The sequence below is a fragment of the Gopherus evgoodei genome, chromosome 4 (genome assembly GCF_007399415.2).
Source record: "Gopherus evgoodei ecotype Sinaloan lineage chromosome 4, rGopEvg1_v1.p, whole genome shotgun sequence".
NCBI lineage: Eukaryota > Metazoa > Chordata > Testudines > Testudinidae > Gopherus > Gopherus evgoodei.
In genome coordinates this window covers 137325503-137347173 of record NC_044325.1, presented here as the reverse complement: position 1 = coordinate 137347173, position 21671 = coordinate 137325503, and the positions used below count along the sequence as shown (strand labels likewise).

Genomic DNA, 21671 nt, shown 5'->3' with positions numbered 1-21671 from the left:
GTTTGTTTAGGTGACTCAGCCTGCTGTTGTAAGAAAGAGAATCTATATTATAGATGGAGGAAATGGGGTCTTGTGTGGCAAGACACATGCTTGATATCCAGTGGATTTCCACTACCAACTCCTATCAGACATTTCAGGCCGAGCAATAGGACTGAATGACACCTTCAGTCCAGCACAGGTCGGCAGTGACCAGGAGCATGTCACCAAACAGTTGTCAGATGGAAATAATAAAATTGAGTCTTGGTCCCTGGAAAAGGTTCACATTGCAAATACACTTAACAACTGATACCTGTGATATCAGCCTCAGCTGTAGAGAGACCAAGAATGGACCATCAAAAAAATACACAGACTCTCTTTCCATAGGGTTGGTCCCTCCAGGTAATGGGTCAAACACCCCTTCATGCTCTATCTGTTAGAAAAATACAATCTGCAGTTCTGTTAATCTGGTCCCTTTCTCCATCACAAAGTCCACTTAACTTGTGTCAGCTATCAAGTCATAATGCATGCGCTCCAAGCATTAACACAATACAAACCTTTGCATCTCTCTCTGCAAACTTCTTGAACATGTTGGCATATATCCTCCGGTCACGCTCATTGTGCTCCTTCATCTTCTTCTGGCAGACTGTGATCTGGGACTTGGCAGCTTTGTTCTGCGGATTTACTTCCAGTACTTTTTGAAAGTCACATTTCGCTAAATCAAATTCGTTCATTAGTAGTCTGGCTTCACCTCTCCTATACAACCCCTTCTCGTTGACTTGATCCAGTCCTAATGCCTGTGAAGAGACACTTCCACATTAATGCTGGATGCCATCCTAAACTTTGCTAGTTACACTGGGGTTTCCCTTTACTGTACTCCAGTTAACACAAGCAAGGACTGTGCTGGAGGAAATGACTTTAGCACATATGCACCAGGTACAATTTATAAAAGATGTACATGGCCACAGGCATCATCAGGTATTTTTTGGCAGAACAGTCTGCCACCGAAAGGCACATAGAAGAATTCCATTACCTAACTGTTAGGTTGCGCAACAACAAAAATGGTCGCATGCTACTCTTTGGTGAGATGGAGTGCTTCATTCTGATCTCACACCAGTCTAACTCCACTGACTTCGCTGAAGTTACTCCAACTAAGATCAGATGAAAGGGATAAATACTTCCACCACAACTCAAAACCTAACCCCATAAAATGAGACATGCTGTAAGACACCCCTGTCATAAACAGATAGTTAAGGGTTAATGCCTCTTTTACCTGTAAAAGGTTAAGAAGCTCAGTAAACCTGGCTGACACCTGACCAGAGAACCAATAAAGGGACAAGATACTTTCAAATCTTGGTGGAGGGAAGTCTTTGTTTGTGCTCTTTGTTTTGGGTGTTGTTCGCTCTTGGGACTAAGAGGGACCAGACGTCAATCCAGGCTCTCCAAATCTTTCTGAATCAGTCTCTCATGTTTCAAAATTGTAAGTAACAGCCAGGCAAGGTGGATTAGTTTTATTTTTGTTTTCTCAACTTGTAAATGTCCCTTTTTTGCTGAGAGGATTTTACCTCTGCTTGCTGTAACTTTGAACCTAAGGCTAGAGGGGGTTCCTCTGGGCTATATGAATCTGAGTACCCTGTAAAGTATTTTCCATCCTGATTTTACAGAAATGATTTTTTACTTTTCTTTCTTTAATTAAAAACTTTCTTTTTAAAAATCTGATTGATTTTTCCTTGTTTTAAGATCCAAGGGGATTGGATCTGGACTTACCAGGGAATTGGTGGGGGGAAAAAAGGGGGGATGGTTAATTTATCCTTGTTTTAAGATCCAAGGGGTTTGGATCTGTGTTCACCAGGGAATTGGTGAAGCCTCTCAAGGCTGCCCAGAGAGGGGGAGGTTTTGGGGGGGACAAGAAGTGATCCAGACACTGAAATTTCTGGATGGTGGCAGAGTTACCAGATCTAAGCTAGTAAGTAAGCTTAGAAGCATCCATGCAGGTCCCCACATTTGTACCCTAAAGTTCAGAGTGGGGAAGAAACCTTGACAACCCCAATAATGTTGAGGTCATTCAGTCACCTGAGCGCTCCTTGTTCTGGGGTCCTAAATGCTCTGCTAATGTGAATGTGTCTCTCTTTCAAAAGCATTGCAAGTTGTAAAGCCTCATCAAGCATGACGAAATCGGAATGGCAGGAAGGCTTGAAATCTCTACAGTGCTCCTAACTTGTCTACAGAAAATGGCACTGGTCTCCAGTAGTGGTTGAAAATCCATATAAATATACTGTAGTTGATTAATATTATAATTGCTCCTCCCTCTCCCCCCCAAAAAGTAACATAGTCAGTGGGAGACAAACCATAAATGCAACAATTCGTGGGTAAATACCAAACCCAAGCCCAGAGGAACACACATGGACAACAGTAAAGTGAAACTCTCAGAACCCACTAAAGTTTAATCCTTAGCAGTGTCTGCTTTTTCACAAGTTTGTTTCACTGCTGTAAGCCCCTTCTTGAGGCAGCTGCATTACTTTCTCTCCGTTTTAAAAAATTATCTTCAGTTGACTTATACTTAAGAACATAAGAACGGCCAGACTGGGTCAGACCAAAGGTCCATCAAGCCCAGTATCCTGTCTGCCAACAGTGGCAGGTGCCCCAGAGGGAGTGAACCTAACAGGTAATGACCAAGTGATTTCTCTCCTGCCGCCCATCTCCATCCTCTGACAAACAGAGGCTAGGGACACCATTCCTTATCCATCCTGGCTAATTGCCATTAATGGACTTAACCACCATGAATTTATCTAGTTCTCTTTTAAACCCTGTTATAGTCCTAGCCTTCACAAACTCCTCAGGCAAGGAGTTCCACAGGTTGACTGTGTGCTGTATGAAGAAAAACTTCCTTTTATTTGTTTTAAACCTGCTGCCCATTGATTTCATTTGGTGGCCCCTAGTTCTTATATTATGGGAACAAGTAAATAACTTTTCCTTATTCAGTTTTTCCACACCACTCATGATTTTATATACCTCTATCATATCCCCCCTTAGTCTCCTCTTTTCCAAACTTAGTTGTGTGTGGAAAAGAGAAGACTGAGAGGGGACATGACAGCAGTTTTCAGGTATCTAAAAGGGTGTCATCAGGAGGAGGGAGAAAACTTGTTCACCTTTGCCTCTAAGGATAGAGCAAGAAGCAATGGGCTTAAACTGCAGCAAGGGAGGTTTAGGTTGGACATTAGGAAAAACTTCCTGTCAGGGTGGCTGAACACTGGAACAAATTGCCTAGGGAGGTTGTGGAATCTCCATCTCTGGAGATATTTAAGAATAGATTAGATAAATGTCTATCAGGGATGGTCTAGACAGTATTTGGTCCTGCCATGAGTGCAGGGGACTGGACTTGATGACCTCTCGAGGTCCCTTCCAGTCCTAGAATCTATGAATCTCTTCTAGAATTCCTTATGATAAGATCTTTATCTTTCATATTATTATCTATTACACACACACACATCTCTATGCCTACCCCAAGACAGAATTTGGCCCATTGGTAATTGTGAGTAACTGCATTATTAGTTCATGGAAAGAATGTAAGACTCATTTAGAAAAGCTTTGTTGAACAAATGTACCATGACTCATGATTACACGCAGAAGCTGATATTTAAAGGTTTCAATTTTATTTTTTTCCAGTTAAAATGACTAACTTATACTACAGATCAAGTCTGCAAGAATCCTAACCACCAAAGTCTAAGACAAAACTTAGACACAAGTTTAAGCTAAGTTAAGTTTAAGTTAAAAACTTAGCACAAGACAAAACTTTCAACACTCTAGCTTTTAGTTTACACAAACTCTTTTATTGCTGGCTACATGCTCAATATGCTTACATGTCTGCTGACATTCCAAAAGGCTGTTGGTATGCTGAAGAATGTCACTGATGCACAGGTCAGCACCTAGGGGCTAGATTCAAATTAGCTGTGTGTGGGTAGAACCCCACTGAAGTCATTGGGGTCTATCCACATGGATCCAGCTGCAGGATCTGGCCGTAAAAGTCATACCTTCTGGCTCCAAATTTCAGACAAACACACTTTTTAAAAAGACCAAAGGGCTAAATTTTGAACGCCTGAAGATCAAGGGGACCACCTCCCCCCGCATCTGAAATGCTTTTCCCCACCCAACCGATCTGTACCAGGCAGTCCTTGGGATGAATCAGCTCCTGAACTAATTCTGTGAAGTATTTCATTTTAACAAAGTTTGCATGAAAGACACTGTTCAAAATAAAATTATACCAGCATTACAAAGCATCTTAGTACAAATGAAATTGTGTCCCTTTAAAATCTTTAGGACCAAAACTCCCCTGGACAAGAGCACATAATTCCCTCACTAGGGTTAACAAGATATGCAGCAGAGATCAAGAGATCACCACTCCTAGCGCATGCAGCAATTTATTTTTAAGCAATTTTTAGAAGTGTTTGTAGTTAAGTAAGAGAAATAATCAAATGTCTGAAATTGACTTAGTTCAGATGCTTGTATGTTCCTGAAACTTAACAGATTGGTTTCAACTTACTTTAACTTCTCCATTCACAAACAGCACTAGACCCTTTTTTTTTCTTTTTAAAGAAACCCTGAGATTCTACAAAAACAAGTCTATACTGTCCAAGTGCCATGATGAAAAAGTACATTAGAACAGCCCCAGCAAGAGCAGCACAACACTCTGCTAGTATTTTTCATCTTTTAACAAATTTAACTTCAGTTTACTGATCTGTAACAACATTGCTAGACAGGGCCAGGCTCGGCAAGAAGGATTTGTTTGGCTCTACTTCACACCTTTCCAGCGAGACAGGCACTTTGATATGAATAGGTTAATTCGTATGCAAGTTGTACGAAGGGATGGATTACTATAACTATTTTCTGACGTTTTCAACTTTCGTTGTTAAATGATTACCAGCAGAATACTGTTTCAAGAACAGAATACATACAAGAGTAATCTTATTTAATCCCAGCAATGGGATTTTGATGTACATTTGCTAACCTATAAGGTTATTAATACTGCAAGTCCACAGAACATTTCAATTATTTGTTTTCCTGATTACAAGATAGGCTAGTCATCCTAAACGTACGAAGGCTGGCACGTTATCAATAAAACAGATACAAAGTGCAGTTAGTTGGGCTGAGGCTATTAGGAATTAGACACTAATCAACTTCTGAATATTTGAGAAGCCAAATTTGCTCTTACTTCACATTTTAATTGAGAAAATTCTTCTTTGATGCCAGCCCTCATTTTGTTCGATGCTGCTTTTAATTTAGTTTGAGTTGTAATGTGTCCAAGACCACTCTGTGCATAACTTTGTACAGAGGTGCTACCGCTTTACCCCTCCAAAAAAGTTACATTCAGAAAACCTTAAGTTTCAGTTCTAAGCCTACCAGAGAGGAGAGTAAACTTACACTGAGGTTTGGAAGTTGCTTCTGGAACGTAAAGAAATTCAGTGTAAGGGAAGAGGAGAAAGACAGGAGAGGTAGTGGTCAGAAAAACAATCTATTCTAGCCAGGTGTACGTTTACCTTATCGCAGCACTCAACAGCTTTGATGTACTCCCGCAGCTTCAGGTAGCACATGGCTAAGTTGAGGAAGGCTGCCAGCAAGAAGGATTCAGCTTCTTTAGATTCCCTTTCTGATAAGCCGTACTCCATCTCTAACCAGGACACGATTTTCCCATACTGAATCACTGCCTGCATGTACTTGCCTTCCTGGGATGAAGGGAAGACAAGGCTAAAGGATTGTTATTTGGCAAACTGAAGCTGATATGCTTCTGGAACAGTTTTAAAAGACAGTTTAACAATCTGAGCCACCTTGAGTCTTTTAAAATTAAAAACAAGGGGGTTGATTTTCAGAGGTGCTGTGCACTCACAACTCCAGAGGAAGTTAATGGAAGCTGCAATGCTCAGCACCTCTGCAAAGTCAGGCCCTGTTTTCTACTCCCCACTCCCATGAGTGCTAGGAGGAATGCCCACACATCCCACCGTCCTAGGCTTTCACCTGCCTGAGGAAATGAACTCAGCATTAGCCTGGTCCAAGTGGGAGACAGTGCTTCTCTCCTGTCCTTCCCTTTCAACGGCCATCTCTCTCTTTTCAGGGTTCCAAGGAGACACTCCCCTTGAAGCTAGGAGGGCAGGATGCAAGCCAACACCACCTGATAGGATGCCCGCTGTGGGAGTAGAAAAAAATTATGCCCTTTCCCCTGCCGGACAGGCAAAACTAGAGTAAATAAATATGGAGATATACCTATCTCAGAAATGGAAGGGACCCTGAAAGGTCATTGAGTCCAGCCCCCTGCCTTCACTAGCAGAATCAAGTACTGATTTTGCCCCAGATCCCTAATTGGCCCCCTCAAGGATTGAACTCACAACCCTGGGTTTAGCAGGCCAATGCTCAAACCACTGAGCTATCCCTCCCCCAAGTACAGTTTCCAGGGACCCAAAAAATGGGTGTCCCATAGTTCTCATGAGAGATAGACTGAACAGGGAACTGCTTATTCAGAAACACGCTGTGACACAGAGGGAGAAGGACCAATGGTGTTCATCCAGTTTCAGAAATTAAACAGAGCGTCACAGCTGAAAGTGGAAGGCTGAAAGGCAAGGATATGAATATCTTCATTAACTCAAATACAAATCCATCAAAACAGCCAACTACATTTAAACAATATGACTTGTAACAGATAACAGATGCCGATATCTCCTGACAGAGCAAAGTTTGGAGACTAAAACATCTTCTCCCAATCCGCTGTAGCCTTGATGGAAGCTATCTGATTTTCAAGGTCAGCTATATTTTGATGTTTCCCTGAATTCAAGTAATTTCGTTTTACTTACAAATACGTGTATCTTCCTTTCAATAAAGCTCTCTACTATTATAAGGAGCTATTGAAATTGTCATACCAGATAAAGCCAATATCCTGCATGGCACAGTGGCCAGTACCAGATGCTTCAGAGCAAGGGGTGAGAAACCACACAGCAGACCGTTTAGAATAACTAACCTATACAGGAATTTTCTTGGCAATTCCTCTCAGTGTTGAGGTTACATCCCAAAGCAGGAGGGTTTATAGCCCCATAAATTGTATTTGGCATAATGTAATTGTGGATATTCTCACTAGTCATATAAATGCCCAATCCTTTTTTTGAATCTTGCTAAACTCTTGATCTTAATATCCTATGACAATGAGTTCCACAGATTAAATTTGCACTGTGTAAATAACCATTAGCTGCATGAAGTTTGGCAGTCCTAAGGCTATTCCATACAGCGCCCAAAAAGGCAGCCAATAGTATTAAATGAAGAAACCTTTTCTTAGCAGTACCACCTTAGTCAGTAGGAACGATCTATCAGGCAAGAACAGTCCAATGCCAAACTGCTGTCCTACACTGCAGATCCTTCCTCAGGCTTCTGTGCCAGGCCAAGCTGGGAAGGTCAAGTTTGCAATAGATCATACTGGTCATCTGAAGAGGAGGGTAGGCAGGAGAGGGGCAATATTTGCCTTGCCTAGGGCTAAAACTGTTTGGGAGGGACAAACTGCGACACTTTAGGCCTGTTCAATGACGTTTTAGAGCTTGTCTACACAGGGAAGTTAGCGTGCAGCAAACTCGCGTGTGAATTTACAGCACACCGGCTACTTCGCATTAACTTCTCAAGTGAACACTCTTACTGCACACTAAAAGTACTCTCAGGAAGTTTAGCTTATTACACTGTAAAGCTAAACCACACAAAAGGCACCTTCAGGGTGCTATGAGTGTGCAGTTTAGCGAGCAGCAGCTAGCACACTGTAAAGTCAAACTCCAGCTTGCTGTACAGTAACTTCCCATGCTGACAAGCCCTTCAGTTGTTTCTCTGAAGGGTCCACCAGCAATTTAAGAAAATGTTAGACTGGAAGCCCAGTTTCATTTCTTGGCGACCCAGTTTCTACTAAGTCTTTACAAACCTTGAAATACACTGTCCCTTTCTCTTTGACAATGGCAGCCTGCTCAAGTTTCTCTTTGGTGTCCATCTCCCAGGATTCTTTGGCCTGTGTGCAAACATTTATAACAATTGTTAGAAGGTGAGACAGGAAACAATATCAGCTGGAGTTCCTGACTTCTAGGGCGGCTCCTCATCCCAACTTGTTTGTCATGTTGTTGTAGCCGTGTTGGTCCTAGATAGACGAGGTGGGGGAGGTAATATCTTTTATTTACCAACTTCTGGTGATAAAATAGACAAACTTTCGATCTACGTAGGGGATCTGAAGATCTCTGTGTAGCTTGAAAACTTGTCTTTTACCAACAGAATAAAATAAAAGGTATCACTCCACCCACCTCACTTCTCCTTATCCCAACAACAGAAACTGACTTCTAGAAACCCAGATTTTAAGACATGCTGGCTCCAAGCCACGTTGCTATTACCAATTCTTTGCCATGCCAATGCTCACTCATTATCTGAAGGCGTTTGTTCTCTGGTGTCAGGAGGAAGCCACTTTGCCCACTGGAGGCAGTTGGGAGGAGTTGATCACAAGAGCAAGTATGGGTCTATAGTCATAAATAAATCCTTGATCTGTCCACCAGATCCATTCAGCTTTAGGAATTGAAAAGGCAATAAAGTCAAAATGAGCAGCCCGTACGGTAACCTGAGACTCAAGTCCTTCATGTCAAGTGGCCAGAGCTGTCTAGGGTTTCTCCTTGACTGGCTGGGCTCGGCAGTGCTGCATGTTAAAGAAAGCCATTCTGTGCCTAAGATCAGTTAAGAGGACACTTGTTTAACAGGACTGGTCCATTCAACCCCCACGGGCTCCAAAACCCCATTCAAAACAACACACCAGCCAGCATCGGAGGGGTGGGTAAAGTGTCTCCACAGGGAAAAGGGAAATTCTGTCCTCTCCCTTTTTAAGAGGTGGGGGAGGGAAGCCAGGCACAGAAATCTTCCTCCCACAAACATGCCCCGGGACAGAGCCTGGCAGCACCTGCTCCGCCCCATGTACATCTTGTTCTTCATTAACACTGTACAAACACGGGCACAATTTCCAGCCTCCCGAAGAGGGCACAGCTTGTTCAGCAGCCCAGCCCTGCCCTCCTTTCAGAGCACTTTGGCAGGACATGAACTTTTTTGTCTGCAGTCCAGTAAAAAAAAAAAAAAAAAAAAAAAAAAAAAAAAAAAAAAGTACAAAGAGAACAGGCCTAGGAACAAATAAAGGAACAAGTCTTGAACCGCATCCAAAAAAATAAAACAAACATAGGAGAACAAATTTAAGAACACCGAGATCTTTGTTGATGTAACTGCTTTACCAGGGCTGCATTACAGCCACACCAAAGACAAAGTGTTAAACGCTTTCAATGCAGAACGGCTTCCAGTAGGTCTTGAGCGGGGGGGGGGGGGGGGGAGAGAGAGAGAGAGAGAGAGTGTGTGTGTGTGTGTGTAGAGAAATTCTATTCTCACCTTTTCAAAGCTTTTAAGTGTAACTTCATACACAAGCTCAGCATTTGCCTCGATGTCAAATTTAGGCTTCCCTGCCTCGCCAAACCCATATCTGAAACACAGCATAAAAATAAAGCGTCAGAGGAAAGGGTGTGTGATCAGGCACTTCATTCAATATTCTGATTACGCATGCACGCATGGAGGTACCAGTGGGGAGCTAAACACTAGACCCTAGAGACAAGCCAGATGTTGAATAGGAAACTGTGCCAAGTTTCTCGTCGGTGGCAATGTTGTTTTTAGAAACAGGACTGAATTCAACCCTATTTCCCTGGCATTCAGATGGGATGCATCACCCATGCTCTTAGGAATTATTAACCCCACCTGGTCTCCAGCTCTGTTGTTCTTCAGTTCATTGTCTATTTTCATTTTCTTTCAATATCACCCTTCTAGGGCAGTGCTCTTTTCCCTTTGCCTCTGAAAGGCAGGCAATCCGTATGTAGGCACCTGACCCTGCAAACCAGAATTGGACGTTTTGGCCAAAATTTATCTTGGTAACTGGATGCCGTTCCAACCCTCTCCTAGTGTTTAAACATGTCAGGATAGGATGACTTTATTCTGTAAAAGCAAAATGAAGATATCTTAGATCACAGGATGCTTTGGGTGCATGTGGATATTCCTATCATCAACCACCAGGCATGTGATTTTGGTCTATGTAATATGCGGAAGCTATAAGGCTGCACAAAAACAAGTAGTTCAGATACAAATACTTGAACAAGAGCACTCGCTCACAACTCAACTCTCCTTAATCCTGTGTTTGTGACAGATCATGAACAAGGCCAAACTAGATGCCATTATCTATTCCACAGATGGAGTTTCGCACAGGCACAACAATGCTCTTGTCAAACTTTCCAGAAACGGAAAATATCAGTTTACGAGTCTGAGTGGCTCCTAGGAGATTGAAGGGGTGGGCATTTGTAGAGAACATCCTAGGAAAGAAACATCTCCTTTTCAGTAACAGCCTGCTACTGAGATTGTCTGCAAGATGCTCAGACAGATACTGCTCACCCAGAGCTAGAAGTTTCTTACCGTGGTGCAAGGTACAAGATACAGTATTCTTCTCTCTGCATTTTTTCTAGAGCTTTGTCAATTCCAATTGGAATGTCATGATCTTCCCCTTCTCCAACAATGAACGTCACATCTCTGCAGTCAAACATTCTGCCACCATAAAATCCTTCCAGGTGGACTGCAGGGAAACAAAACAGAGTAAGAGATGCAAGGAAGGCACACAAAATTGCCAGAAAAGTTTCACTGGGCCCACAGAGTTGCACAATTAAAGACCGTTTTGCTAGCACTGTTACAGCGCTGTTATCCAACACAGCAAATCAGTTTCCAATATGGAGTTCTCTAAATTACTCCCTGCATTTGGGAAGTAAGGCAGTCTTAAGGATCTAGAAGTGCAGTTTGTCTCTGGACATCTGAGTTCTACCAGGTTGAGAAAACTAGTCTTATGGTCTTGATCTAATTCCCCATTTGTGATTATTGCCTAAACTCCACCTGCAATCTTTGATCAGATCGATAACTGGGGGAATACTACAGAAAAGTGTGGGGAAGCCAGCCAGCCAGCCAGCCAGCCAATCTGTGCAGCACTTGGCGGTACACCGATGATTAGCCCGTCATAGGGGGGCAGGGGGAAGGACCTGAAAACTAGTATTGGAGAGCACTGTATTTGAATCTCTGACCATGCACCTTCTGTCCAAGGTGAGGACATCAGATAAGCACACTGACTAACACATCCTCTTGTCCTAAACTATACTGGACAGACTCCTCGAATCTGAAATAGACACAGCCCCTTGCATTGCAATTACAACTCCTCTGCATAGTGCTATAAGCTTGCCCTATACTTTACACAGCTAAGACCAAGTCCCCTGCCCTTAAGAGTTTCAAGTACAAGGTTAACATTTTGTAATCTTCAGGAACAACCCAGCTCTATTTTGAGACAGAGACAAATACAGTCTCAGGTACGTAGCTTCTGGCTACAGGTAAGAAGAATCCTGTCTATAGCATCCATGTTTGTTTACACAAATTGAAACCTCTTGTAAGCAACAACCAAATTGTCTTTAAAAGTTTACTGCCTACCCCCAGGGCAGTCTCAAAGAGTTACCACAATGCTGCTAAAAATCTCGGTGATTACTTAAAGTGGCGACTTAAGACAAGTGGGTGCCTACTAGTGGTCAGGGACTTTGTGTAAGCGTCACTACAATCTGGGAAAAGAAGGGTTTTCGTTCTTTTGCAATATAAAGTTTAAAATTAGTTCTCGTGAAAATACCTTTAAAATTTGGGGGAAAAGCTGTCCCTAACCCATGGCTGAACAGAATGTGACAGACTGAATCTGTAGACTATGGAAAAAGCATGAACTTCCTGCTTGTTTAAGATTCATGTACTCTGTGTTCTCAAAGTGGTACCAATACCCACAACATCTCCAGTATGTTTAAATAAAAGTTACTAAGAATCGTAAAGTCTGGACACTACAAGAACCACAGTCGTTTAGACTGGGTTTCAGCTTGCAAATTCTCAACAATGAGAAGTGTATTCATACTACTGTGCCTAGTCACTACAGTGAGGGGTGCTTTAGAACCGTTCAGGGATATATTCCTTTATTCTGTCTTCATGTAGCACACAGCCTGCAGTGAGATATGCAACACAGCAGTTCACTTTCCTTGGGTTTTGGAAGGTTCAGCTCCTCCCTGCTTATGCAAAATCTAGCCAGCTACTGACCATGTGGCCCAGATTTCTGGTGGTGAGGAGGTTCAACATTCCTCTCTCCTCTGACCAGAAGCATTACAAAGCAAGGCAATGGGAAAGTAACTGAAAGTGTATTTTCCTTTAATCCCACCATCCTTAGTCAGATACGAGTTCTCCTGAAGTCAACAGGACCCTGGCCTGAGTAAGGAAACTGACTTACAGCCTGAGGCTGCAGGTATAATTCCTGTTCATTGCTAACTGGTGCTCAGATACTCACTTTTAAAAAACTATTGATTTAGGCAGTTTTAACAGGTTTATAAATCCTTTACTTGTAAATATCAGACAAAACAATCATCATTATAACACTGATGTTCTGTGTAGGGAAACATACACAAATGTTAGCATCAGGTCTCTCTATCCAGTAGCCATAGGGTATACCATACTAAAGCATACATTTCACACGACCCACATATTTAACAAATCAGGTGTGTCTAACCAATGTTAACATTCAAAGAAGTTGGACAGGTGTGCTTTTTTTTGGGGGGGGGGGAAGGATATGTAACTGGTGCGTTAAATTTTGCCATTCCTCCTCTGCTGGACTATTTTTCTTTTTCTAGAGAGAGGCTATCAGTAGCCTAGCAGCTCCCAGCAGATGAGAGAGTAATTCTCCATTTCCTTTCATGGGACCATTTTTGCTAGGAAGCCCCAGGAGGTTTGGTAATAAATACCCAAGTTACAAACTATCCCAATGCTCTCAAGACTGGACATGGCCACTATATATTCCTAGAATGTCCTCTCTCACCACAATTCCCCGCCATCTTATCCCCATTCAGTCATGTATACATATATTTTTAGCTGACTGGTGTAAGATGCCACTGAAGCAGAACCTTAAAGAAATGTTCTTTCATCATGCTACAGACTGAGGTTGCTTGTCCCCTTTTCCAAATCAAATCCCATTCCTCTGGGATAATCTGTCTATCCAGATGCTCTTTTTTTTCCTTCTGCGCACTTGGATAAGTTGTCTGCAAAGATTGATATAATCCATTATAATTTTTTGTTTAATTGACCAGTCACCATCACATCTATTAAAAGTGAACTTTCTAGGAAAGTTATTTTATACAGAAAGCTGAGAAACATAATGCCTAACTGGAATGTAGTGGTACCATGGGAGAGTGAGCCAGTTAAAGTTAGTTTTGATCTTTAAATAGGTTAGAAAAGTCTCTTTACCTAATATCTGACCAACCGTATCTATTCCATGGCCTTCCCAATCTTTAAAACTCTTTGGTTCTACTCACATATTTCTAATGATCCTAAATCAGCAACATGCTCTGCTGGTGTGCTCCGCAGGTGCTGCTGCGCCAGCTCAAATGTTTCCCGTATGGGCTAATAGTTTTATACATTTTATTAAAGTTAATGGTAAAAAATTATATAGTACACAGGTTAAGAAAAGAGTGTCTGTACATCTGGGTATAGTGCTTAGATTATCCACAAATACAAAGTTTGTTTTTAAAGTCATAAGATACATATAGTGCATAATCAGCAATAACCCAAATTTAAGTGAATAAATTTAAGAATACAGTTTAGATATTAGCATCCAAGTATTCGGGTACATTACTCATGAAAAGTTATACAGAGAGTTGGTTGTGGAAAGCAAATATGGCAATGAGTGAAGATTGTCCCTCAGTAATTGAGAATTTAGGGTAGGTTGTTCATTTAGAAAATACAATCCACGAGGAAAGTTACTACAAGTGGTAAGGAACAGAGAAAAGATATCAAACTAAAATGTTTTCCAGGATAACCTGAAGGAGAATCCATTTCAGTGTCAGAAGTCGATAAAACAGACAAATAGGAGTAACATAATGACACAAAGGAAGAGCTACTGATCTCTCTTGTAGAGAGCTGGCAAACCTCTGTCATGCAGAGGTTATCTTGCTTTGTGCCCTGTCTGGTGGGAGCCACCCCAGTTCAGCACACAGCAGTTAAACAGCCTTCTGATGAGACAGATCACTCTCTATTGCTACATCTGCACTGTTGTGTGATTTTGCGAAATTCTAGCCCACAACATGGATGACTAATCCAGTTTCCATTTAATCACAATTAGAGGCACTTGGAACTTTTACAAAGTGCAATCATTAGAGAGAGAGACATGAATCTTTACCAGCTTAACAAAGCCACATCTTAGCACTGATGCTGCACATGGAATACTGCAGAGAAGGACAGGGATTGTGATGATGCTCTGGAGTTGCCCAACAGCCTCGGGACATGTCTTGCATTGGGCATCTATAGTTAACAACTACAACAGCAGGACAGTGCGTGGCTGGCCAGTCACTGAACTAGAAAGCACAATGTGACAAGTTCTGTGCAATTGGTAACAGAGATCCTCTGACAATAGGGTCAAGAGACTCCAAGGGGAGAACGTCAGGTTGAACCTTCCCCAAAATGAGCAGCTGAACCAACTGATGGCAAGCTGTATTTCATCAACATTTGCAGTGTTCTGAACTGGAGGGTCATTATGAGATATCTACACAGGCTGCGGTTATGAATTTATGTATTTGTGTACATACAAAACTCTACACAAAATCTGTGTTGCAACATTTCGCTACCCCTTGCAGCAGTGCTGGGAGCAGTTAAGTGGAGAGGAGCAGCTCCCAAACCAGGCGTTTATACAAACCCAGTTCCAAGAAATGACTGATTGTGCAGCCTAGGAAAGGACAATGGTGGACCATTAGGAGTTAACCAGAAGATACTGAGACATCCTCAGCTATCAAGTCAAGAGGGAATTTCCTCTACTCTGAAGAAACAAGGAAACATCATGGACAGAGAGAGAAAGTGTCTTTTAAAAAAGAAGGCTTGTGTCTGAAGTTTGGCATGCAGGTTTAGGGCTATGCTGGGAAACAGCTCCCAGGCAATAGGAAACTTGCATTAGGAAAGGGATTTTATTTAACATGAAAGTGTAAAGCCTAAGGTTGCGTCTTTCCATTTATTTTCTTCCCTGACAATTTCATTTTTCAATCTGGGGGATTTGTATTAATTAAACCTTTTGTTTATTTTTATCCAGTCAGGTTTCTGGTGTGCAAACTGTGTGGAGCACGCATCCCAAAAGAAGCGGTGTCAGGGTGGCTGGTTTGGGGGAAGGAGTGACGAAGGAGAGGGGAAAAGTCCAAGTGTCCGGTACTTATGAACTCTGGAAGGACGGATCTAGGGAGACTCGGGACTGCATGGGCTGCAGGTATCACCCTGCAAAGAGTAACTAGCCTGGCAGAAGCTAGGGTGAGACCTTTTGCTTGTGGGAAGGCTTCCAATGTGAGGGACCTGAACCAACACTGCACAGCATGAAGGCACCCATGGTTACCAGACAGGCAATGAGGGAACTCTTCACTGGTTTGAGTGATCCCCTAAATGTCACAGCTCCCTACACAAGCCAGAGCTACAAGAAATCTACTGATTTCTATTTTCTATTTCTATTGCTGCATGAGGGCCCCTGTATGAATGATATGAAAGGACACCAACTGGAGAGAGGAGAGCTGGTCGGGAATTTTTGATCAAATGTTTCTGTAGGAAAATACCAATTCCTTGAAACAAACTCTTTGCGCACATGTATCGGTTCTAATGAAACTTTAGTTGGGAAGGTTTCTCAGGTCCAAAAACGAGAGTGCAAGAGACAGATGGGAACACCGCACCTCAGAATAGCCAACTGCCCAGTGGTTAGAGCACTCTTCTTGGATGTGGGAAACCGAGCCTCAAGCCCCGGCTCCAAATCTTCCCCCTCCACAAAAGGGTTCAAAAAGGTCTGGGGGGGGGGACACAAACAGTTTTTGAAACCTCAATTTTTCAGGAAAAGGAATCCTTGTTATCCCAGCCAGCCCTAGCCAAAAGCACGGTGATTCCTGACCTACACTCTTCCACTACCACCAAGTCACCTTGGTTTTCTGCTTTAACAAAAAACAGTGCACCTCACACACTCCCACACCAATTCTCAGCGTACATTCTGAAAACAAGTAACCTGATAACTTTGCAGTATCATGTGAAGCCTCCCTCCTCCTTTGCTTTGGTGCAGAGATCTGGCCTGCTATTGCCTGTAAACACCAACCACAATAATGGGGCTATCCAGGTTATTATAATTATTGAAACTGGCAGGAATCACTGTCGGGAATAAGCCAAAAGACTGAGCCGAAGAGGGAGCTCCTTGCTACTCCAGATCCATGCTGCTTTAAGAGGGAAAAGAAGGCTCATTGAAACGAGTGCTCCCAATTACCCAAATCCTTGCCTTTATCAGAATAATTCTGAGAGTCTGATATAAAAGGGATAGAGAAGAGGGGAGGGATAGGTCAGTGGTTTGAGCATTGGTCTGCTAAACCCAGGGTTGTGAGCTCAATCCTTAAGGGGGCCATTTAAGGATCTGGGACAAAAATCCGTCTGGGGATTGGTCCCCCTTTGAGCAGGGGCTGGACTAGATGACTTCCTGAGGTCCCTTCCAACCCTGATATTCTGTGATCCCTGGTTTTGGCAGTCACAGTTAATCTGTTGCCAGCCTCTGCCAGCATGAGAAGACAATGATCTAAGGTGCGAGCTTTAAGACTAAAACACACAGGATGGCATGAAGCTTCCAGCTGGCCTTTCACAGACTTGCTGTGAATTCAAGCGTGCTTTTTTTTTTTTTTTAAAGGCACAGTAGTTTTATTCCGTTTTAATTATATGGAAATATAATGGCAACAGGAAAGTCTCCTGCTCCATTTTTCAACTGTATTTAAGAGCTATCTAAAGCAGATCATTTGGATACAGTTACACTTGGATTACACAGCAAGAAGCCCCAGCCCGGCTGCAGAACATCACTTCAGCTGCAGCGTTGACTTATTGTTCTCTCAGTGCCTAGAGCGATTTTGTTTTGAAGAGCACAGAACGCTGTGTTCTGAATGTGGCTGGCACATGAACCTGATGTGCTGACTGCAATTTGTACTCCTATTAAAACAGAAAAAAGGCTGTAACAAAAGCTGGCATGCACAAATTCTACTGCAGGCTGTGTTTTAGGAAGTGAAGACTGTGAATTATGCCCTATAACTCAAGCTAATAACATTGCCTTTGAAAATCCAACCCAGAGATGTCAGTTCTGGTAAATGCACATTTTCTTCCAGTTTAATTATAGCAGTGATGCCAGGTTCCTTTGTACTAGTTTCTGAGTTAATACTGGGGTTTTTACTAGAACTGAATGGAAATATTTGAACAGTGAAAATGTGGCGGCTGTCTGATTGAAAATAGATTATGACAGATCATTGCTCTTCTTCTGGTTTTGTGCCATTCTAATCCTACTACCTGTGTCTGATCCTACTGCCTTGTGCCAGACATGGAGTCTAGATCAGAGTACACAGAGATAGACAGACAGACAGACATGTGTGTGCAACCAAAATACTGTTTTTAAGAGGCTATCAGGTCTGAAATGTGCCCCTATCCTTGAAGCACATTTAAGGAAACCCAGGCCCTAGTTAGATCAGAATGAAACTGAGGGCCACATTGGGAACTTGCTCTGAATCAAACTACTGGTACAGCACAACTTTGGGGAATAGGATTAGTAAAGAGTTCTTGACCTCAGCCTTGCACAGGCTGCATGTGTTATACAAAACTGCCTCAAGAGGGCATTAATCTCCACTATCCTGACTATGCTTGCGTCTGAATTAATGCAATAAGCTAAGAAGAAAATGTACCTTTTAAATAGTTAAAAAAAAAAAAAATTAAAGGAGGATTTACAATCATGTGCCATGAGAAAGGCCCAATACTAACGACCACTCTGAGGGAGTCTTTAAAGAACTGCTATATCAGGATGTTTTAAATCAAGATTGTATATATTTCCAAAGGATCTGCTCTAGGGATTATTTCAGGAAGTCCTATGGTCTGTGCAATGCAGGACATCAGACTAGATCATCACTATGGTTCCTTCTGGCCCTAGAATCTATGCTTAAGGAAGAGCCAAATTGCTGATTGATTTATCAGAAAGAGGAAAAAATATCAATTTCACTATATAGTGATTAAAAACAAAAATTGTGCTGTAAATGAGAACAGGGCTTTGTTCTATTTGTTACTTTGTGGCGTAACAAAGATAATTGTGTGTCTGGTTACAAACTTTCTGAGCACACAAAAGCATAATGGGTACGATGTTTAAATGAAACCAAAAAAATAAGTAATAAAAAAGAATGCAGCAGTTAGAACTATTAAACTGGTATCTACTTTGATTTTTTTTTTAACTTGGCCTTTAGGTACAATAAAGCAAGCTTAAAACTTTACACAAAGCTTGTCTCAGTGCACACAACCACAACCCAAAACATTTCATAGGCAGAGTGAAATTAGCAGGGCCCAAAGGAGTTCTCTCTAAAATCAGTCCCACTAAAGGACTAGACACTTAGATTAACAGGCTTAACAAGCTGAATGGATCAATTTCTCCCCTCCCAAAAAGGTTCAGAAACTCATACTGTACAGAAGCTCTGATATAGGGAGAAGGGTGACCAGCTAGTTCGAAATGTACAATTTGGCCATTCAAATGGCCAAGACTTCCGTAACTGCTGTTTCTCTCTTGTTCTATGGTTCAGTGGTTCTCTTTAAGCTTGGAAAGAGTACTATAAGAAATCTGAATGGGATTTCAGCTCACTACTTCGGGGTCAAATTAGGACTTCAGTTAAGCCCATAGAACAGTACTGACTCCAGTAGACCCTTCTCATTAATCTGTGCTCTCCAGTTAGTAGCCATCCAAAGTTAGCAGTAGTATTCTGGTCACAGGGAGAGGGAAAGAAAAACCTTAATTGTATTATGGATGCAACCCAAACATTGTGTAGGACTATGAAAATAGGAAGCTGCCTAGTTTAGGCCAAGACATGCATGCACGTAACAATTAATAAATATTGGACTCAAGTAAAAGTAGCTAAATTGAGGCTGAGATTTTAATCACATATACACAAGGAAATCCAGAGTTTGGATATACAAAGCAGCCTACACACTGTCCCCTATCGCATTGCAGTGCCTTTCAGACTGCAACGTGAGAACAGAAAATCTTCCAAAAAAAATTAATGAATAAAGGAAGACAACAAAGGAGACAGAACTCTCATACCGTACACGCTAATTTTCTTCCAAGTTTCCACATCAAGCTAAGGAGAACTGGTTGCACAATTTAGTATTGGTTTGTTTATCAAAGCCCGAGGGGGGCCTTCGACAGAATGCAGGACCAGGGTGACTCAGAGAGAAGAGCTGGAGTTATGCCTCAGTGGCCATTTCATCATCACCTACCTGCTGCCTTGGTTTAATGCTTTCCATTAAACCCTTATGAGCTAGTGTCTCTGGATTGGTCAAGGAAGGAAGAATTGTGTTAACATATGAAATGCTGACACTCACAGGCTGAGAGTTAACTGCCTCTTTCTTCTACTTCCTCCCTCCCCCCTCCACATCCCCATCTTCACATAAAACCACACAAACCATGGCCAGTGTCCTCTACGTGTATACCTTGTGTGCTACTGGACAAACGGCACACTCCAGTCTTTGAGCTAGAACATGTGCTAGAGAAACTCAATTCTAGCACAGCTGCAGGGTCTGACCTAGTCACACAGAAAGACAGTACAAAATACAGACTGGCAACCCGATGATGGATGAGCCTCCCACCACTCCTCAGAAACAACCCCTTCAACCTGCTTCATCGCCAGAGATGGCTACAGTGCTGCAAATCCTCTGGAATGCTATTACACAGGCTCATCTCACCAACACATTTGCACTCGGCTGCTAAGGTGCGTTTAGTTACTCCTGCAGCCAAGCTGGTACTCACTTTCTACGGTGGCTCCTTCGTTTGGGTTGGAGTATCCCTCCCCTTTTCGTTTGATTCTCCGGATGATTCCTCCATCCTCAAATAAATCCTCTCCTTTGAAATCAAGAAGCTCGATCTAAAAAAATAAATAAATAAAAAAGGTAGTCAAAGCAACAGTTGATCCTAGATGTGGAAAACCAACCAATCCAATTCTGCTGACACTGGAAGAAGCCCATGAAAGCCAGCTCTAAGCGAGGTAACAGGTCCAATGTATTAAAAACTGGAACGTGCATAATACCTGAAAAGCAGCACAAAGAAAGAATAAAACAAGAGTTACTAATCCTGTAAGGGTGTAATTCAAACAGTGATGTGGGATTCTCTGAAAACTGCCCTGAAAGGCACAGACCATAAGAATGTAAGAACGGCCACACTGGGTCAGACCAATGGCCCATCTATCCCAATATTCTGTCTTCTGACAGTGCCAATGCCAGATGCTTCGATGGAATGAACAGAACATGGCAATTATCGAGAGATCCATCCCATTGTCCAGTCCCAGCTGCTGGCAGTTAGAGGTTTAGGGATACCCAGAGCATGGGATTGCATCCCTGAGCATCTTGGCTAACAGTCATTGATGGATCTGTCCTCTATGGCTAATCTTATTATTTTTTTGGATCCAGTTATATTTCTGGCCTTCACAACATCCCCTGGCAAAGAGTTCCACAGGCTGACTATGCACTGTGTGAAGAAGTACTTCCTTATGTGTTTTAAACCTGCTGCCTATTAATTTAATTGGGTGACCACTGGCTCCTGCATTCTGCACAGAGCTAAATAATACTTCCCTATTTACTTTCTTGACACCATTCATGAGTTTATGGCCCTCTATCACAACTCCTCCCCCATAGTCATCTCTTTTCTAAGCAAACAAGTTCCAGTCATTTTAATCTCTCCTCATATGGAAGCTGTTCCCTTCCCCTAATCGTTTCTGTCGCCCTTCTCGATCTCTGTTGACCAGACATAGCACCATTAAGAAAGAGGCCATTAAGCCTGTTGACAATGAAAACAGGCACACTGAGGCCAATGGCTCTCCAAGGCAATCAATTGCAGCCAGAGCTGGGACAATCTGTGCCTTAATTAACTAAAGATGCTTTACTTCTGTTGGGTTTTGCAAGGTTTTGCCAAATGAACACATACACACTGTGCTCAGTTTGGCTGACCAGCAGCTGCTCCATGCCAACTCTCATGTTGATTTAGTTCACTGGCATTAATGGATTTTTATGACATGAAAACATTTTTGACCTGCCCTCCCCCAATTTTACAGATGTGTGCACACGCAGCAGAGAATTAACAGAATCTGTGTCCTATGTGTATCATTGTTTTCCATATGCTTCCAAGACAAGACTTCTTTTCTGGGCTTGGTAGCTTCAGATCCTGTTTGGGCACCGCTTCTCCAGTTTAGACACACATTTCTGAGACAGCATGGGAATGAATTGCTGAAGGTGGGGAAAAAAAAAAAATTCAAGAAGCCAACTGCTTTGTTGAATTGTTTTTTTAACAGCATGCTTCAAGGGAGGGAGTTTCCATACTAACACTCTTACACATACTTGCCTCAAAAAAGAGGGTTGCATTGGAAGGGATTTTCGGGATGCTACCAGCAGAGCCATACGCATATTCTGGTTTACACAGCAAGTGGCAGATCTCCCCTTTCTTCATGGTGGCAACCCCAATGTCCCATGCCTTGATTACCTGGCCTAAGAGAAGGACAAGCTTCAATACG

General features: G+C 42.3%; 1 protein-coding gene across 3 annotated transcripts in view; it reads right to left on the bottom strand.

Annotated features, from left to right (window-relative positions):
• The window catches only part of FKBP5 (FKBP prolyl isomerase 5), a 51625-nt gene that overhangs the window by 2371 nt on the left and 27583 nt on the right, over nt 1-21671 (bottom strand). For 2 of the 3 annotated variants that reach the window (XM_030561268.1, XM_030561269.1), the window contains exons 4-10: nt 21503-21645; nt 19919-20033; nt 10465-10621; nt 9400-9490; nt 7916-7999; nt 5511-5696; nt 534-773 (exon numbers count right to left, since the gene is read on the bottom strand). In XM_030561268.1, the coding sequence (XP_030417128.1) occupies nt 534-773; nt 5511-5696; nt 7916-7999; nt 9400-9490; nt 10465-10621; nt 19919-20033; nt 21503-21645 (1016 nt within the window). The remainder of the gene's footprint in view (nt 1-533; nt 774-5510; nt 5697-7915; nt 8000-9399; nt 9491-10464; nt 10622-19918; nt 20034-21502; nt 21646-21671) is intronic. The other variant, XM_030561270.1, reaches the window with a different exon arrangement.